Source organism: Lottia gigantea (assembly GCF_000327385.1).
Source record: "Lottia gigantea unplaced genomic scaffold LOTGIsca_2713, whole genome shotgun sequence".
NCBI classification, from domain to species: domain Eukaryota; kingdom Metazoa; phylum Mollusca; class Gastropoda; family Lottiidae; genus Lottia; species Lottia gigantea.
Genome location: NW_008708854.1, coordinates 1 through 4,057, shown reverse-complemented (window position 1 = coordinate 4,057; position 4,057 = coordinate 1). Strand labels below are relative to the sequence as shown.

At 32.9% G+C, this 4,057-nt stretch overlaps 1 protein-coding gene across 1 annotated transcript; it reads left to right on the top strand.

Annotated features, from left to right (window-relative positions):
* Nucleotides 1-745: 745 nt before the first annotated feature.
* On the top strand, nucleotides 746-3,984 carry LOTGIDRAFT_239759 (hypothetical protein; the record flags this gene model as incomplete). The annotated part of the gene is made up of 5 exons (XM_009056378.1): nucleotides 746-883; nucleotides 2,024-2,199; nucleotides 2,512-2,847; nucleotides 3,535-3,591; nucleotides 3,922-3,984. Coding segments are annotated over exons 3-5 (441 nt in total), but the record flags the coding sequence as incomplete, so codon positions are not given.
* Nucleotides 3,985-4,057: the final 73 nt, after the last annotated feature.

The window sequence follows — 4,057 nt, the reverse complement described above, 5'->3', positions numbered from 1 at the left end:
AATTAGAAAATAAGCTCACACAGGCTACAAAAAATGTGTTTCAGACAGAATTGTAGACACAGACTCGGCAGTTAAATTTTCTCTTTTTTTTGTCACTAAAACTAACAATGGAAATTTAAATCATAGAGCAAAAATATATGGGTTGCTTGACTCATTTCAATTCCATGTTTCATGTCTGGCTTGAGAGTTTTGGCTTATTTTCAAAAAGAGGTTTAAGATATATTTTCAAGACTAGCCTAAAGATAATGGTCCTAGCGAGTTGTCAAATCTCAGACACCAAAAAAAACAAACAAATCTCAACATTAACAACTTACCAATCGGGGAATAGCTCGTGCGCCATATGCCAGAGGTGTTCTAGTTGGATCAATTTGTGGTGGATATTTTGCAGATATTCTTGTGAAAGCCATTTTACTGTCCGAAAGCTATAAAGTGATAAAAAAAAACTAACAAAAAGTGAAAATCTAGAATGCTGGCTGTTGTTGTTATTGTTATTGTAACTTCCGCCGATTGTCGCGTGGTGTTGCTAAGAGACAACGCATGTCCAGTTAATTTGCAAATGAAATTTGCTTTCGTATTATTCAATATCTTACACCAAAATGTTTCAACATGGAGTGCGAAATCTGCAAACATTCTATTTTCTATTTTATACATATCGCTATCTTGTGGTATGGAAATAATTATGATATTTTATAAAGTTCGAAACAACACAATTGATTAGCTCCCTTATCACTGGCGTGACTTACGTCCGAAATATTTTTGACGCTTTAGCCTTTAAAACTGAAACTAACAATTATTTTCTAAGGCTTTAGCCTTTATGTTGCCTTTTATCACTAGCCTTTTTTGATCCACAGTGGCCTCTATTCAAGTATTCAGAATTTAATGCGTGAGTATCTGCACACAGCCTGCTGTTGTACGGCTGAGACTGAAAAAAGTAAAATGGACTTTTTTACGTCAGTCGTTGTGTTTTTTTTTTTTTTTTTTGTGGGGTAACACTTATGTCACTGATAGAAACCTGAATTCTTTGCGTAGAACCTGAAGTAGACATTTATGTAGTATACTGGGCCTAGTACTAAGCCTAATGCAGTGTCTAATTGCTAGACTTTAGCTGTGGCTGTGGTGGGTGAACATAGCCTATCTAACATAAAAATAAGTACAGTGGTGTAACCTATTTTCGTGGATATAAGGATTCAACACCGAATTACGTCGAAGTTAAAAAAACGAAATTTTTTTTTTTTATGTCTTAGGTGTTTCCTCAGATATATTACCAAATAATTAAAATCGGTTTATTTCGATTTGCATTATGAATCCTTCACTTTGACCCATATTTCATGAGCAACCAACTCGGCAACGGCGACAGAATGCGTCACCTATTTTCTTGTACAATGTTTGATCTATAAATAAGTCTAGAAAAACACGTTGTATGGATACCGGGTGGTATAATTAACTTCTCTTAGTATTTATCTTTAATATCAATTCATTATAACTAATGACAATTCCTTCAAAGAACCATGATTTAAAAAAAAAATTATGACTGACAAAATAAGATACGTAGCGTGATTTATTGCTAAAAGTCACTGAAACAACATAAGAATATGGTCCACTTTGTGTTCCATAGAAATTTTCTGCTGACGCGGAATCCGCTAGTTGATCACGTGACTTCATTCGTTGGACTACATTCTAGTAGACGACACTTGGAATTCCGATTACCGCTTGGGATTATAAGGAAATTCCGCCGATAAAAAATGGTGACATGTGGTAATAAATGAAATCCGCCATTTTGTATTTGTCAAAATATACATTAATACATTTTACCTTGCTTGAACTACTGAATTCATTATTCTAGCTGATATTGTAGAGAAAACCCATGTTTATCAAAACAAACTAATGCGGAGGTCGAGCAAGGTTGCTCATGTAAATTATTAATCCTTTCCGGAAATCCACGAATAATAGGTTTCCACGAAATTAGGTTACTCTACTATATAAGATGGTAAATCTAATAATGTCTGTGATGTTTATTTTGTAGGAACTTACAAAGTCAAATGGATGTCAAAAGAATATATCTTTCCTAAGAAATATTTTGATTTTGCCAAACTACATTTATGAGTAGACCAAACAAAAGATATTATAAGAAACCAATTTCTGCTACTAGCGGTATTACTAAAACTCAAAAAAATGATGTTAGAGAACGTATTTTGAAAGGTTTATATTTGTTTTAACAAGAAAACTTGACTATTAAACTAATATGCATATGGGAATCTGTAACACAGTCAATTGGAGCTTGGTTTTGCTGAACAAATGATGGTTGCTGGTTCTAATCTCAGTTGGCATGTGATAGTTCGATTATCTTGGAATAGGGTTCACTTATAAGTCCAGTTGAACTAACTATCTCTGATAGGTTACAATGTGCATGTAAGTTTGTACCGTATTCAACTATAAAGTGGATACTGGATATCTCTTAGCTTCTACTTTTTTATAGCTAACTGATGCATTCACTAAATTTTTTAATTATAGCCTTTGAGTCAAGGTATGACAAATGTGACCAAACCCAAAATGTTGTTTCACCAGTCTCCAGTTTTTCTTTGCGATCTAGAAGGAGACACAAGTCTACAGGAAAAGAAAACCTCCAAGACTCATCTCTGTCATGGCAACACAAATAAGAATAAGCCAAAAAGTAAAATTCAAAGGAGAGCCTTGGATTCTTCAAGTTCAGATGAAAAAGATGAAGTTATCGTGATTTCTCCCAGTGTTAATTTACCTAGTCCTGAAGATAGTCAAACTGCGAGAAGAAAGAAAAGAAAAACCAGAGCAGAGAGAAACAAAACTTCTGGACTATCTAAATCTAATAAGGTATGTGGAGGGAACACATTTAATTTTGACAATAGAAAACTGCCACTGTGCAACTTGTCATTTTTTTTGCAGTTTTGTTGGCTTTTATCCCTTCTTTTGGCCTGTGATAAATCAAACAATAATATGTAAAGGTGGTTTACTGCAAAATCATATTTTTCAAGTAGGCACAAAAGTTGTTGGATTTGTTAATAGAAACATTAATGACATGATTTTAAAGGGATTGTTAAGTGGTTTTCTTCATTTTCTATGCGTATCAGCATCAATTTCCACCATATCATTTATTGCGGAGGGCCTTATGTGATAAAGCCTATATTTTGCAATTAAGAATTAAGATAAACACTTAGTTTTAGTGGAATTGCAGGAACCACAGACATCTGACTGAAAATTGGAAGATGCTAATTGATGATTTCGTGTCCCTGATACACATACAAAATTAAGAAAACCTTTTCACAATCTCTTAAATGTGAAATATAGGAAAATAGTTATCACACTCCTTGGTTTACACAATAAAAATTTGAGAGAATGTCAATGAAAATTGGTAGAGTCATCTCCCCAAATAAAGATGAGTTATAAGTTTAGGTGTGATTTATATGGCAATATCTGCATGATTCATGCACTTGTTACAGATGTCTTAAAACATTTGAAGGTCTGTTCAACTAGATTTATATTAACATTGATATTTTTCAGACTGAGAGTAAATCGAATGTAGCAAAGCATATCTCAACAACTCAAACATTAACTAATGTAAGTAAATAAATACTGTATACAAGCTTAAAGTCTCCATGAGCTCAGTCTATTTAAAGAAAAAAGTACATAAAGCTCAATATTCTTTTTTCAAAAAATCATGTGTTGAATTTTTGTTCTAAGTTTGATATTTGTACATTTTGTAACAGAGTTTGATTCTAAGATCTTTTAAGAAACATGAGACAAATGAGGCAAGAATTTGTTCATAGGGAAAATTGTTGAGAGTTGGAATTCAGTTATTATTCTTATGGTTTCAATAGAATTAATAAACGTCTAAGAGATCTACTTGATTGAAAAGATTGTGGTTGAAAATTGTTTTCTCTATTTCAGGCTGGTGAACATAGTAAAGAAAATGATACCTCATTAAGTAAAATTAGTAACACCAGATTAACTGTAAGTGTCCATTCACAGCCATGGCTATGTCTATCAGTAACCCTATAAAAATAACTCCTAATATGGAAATGTC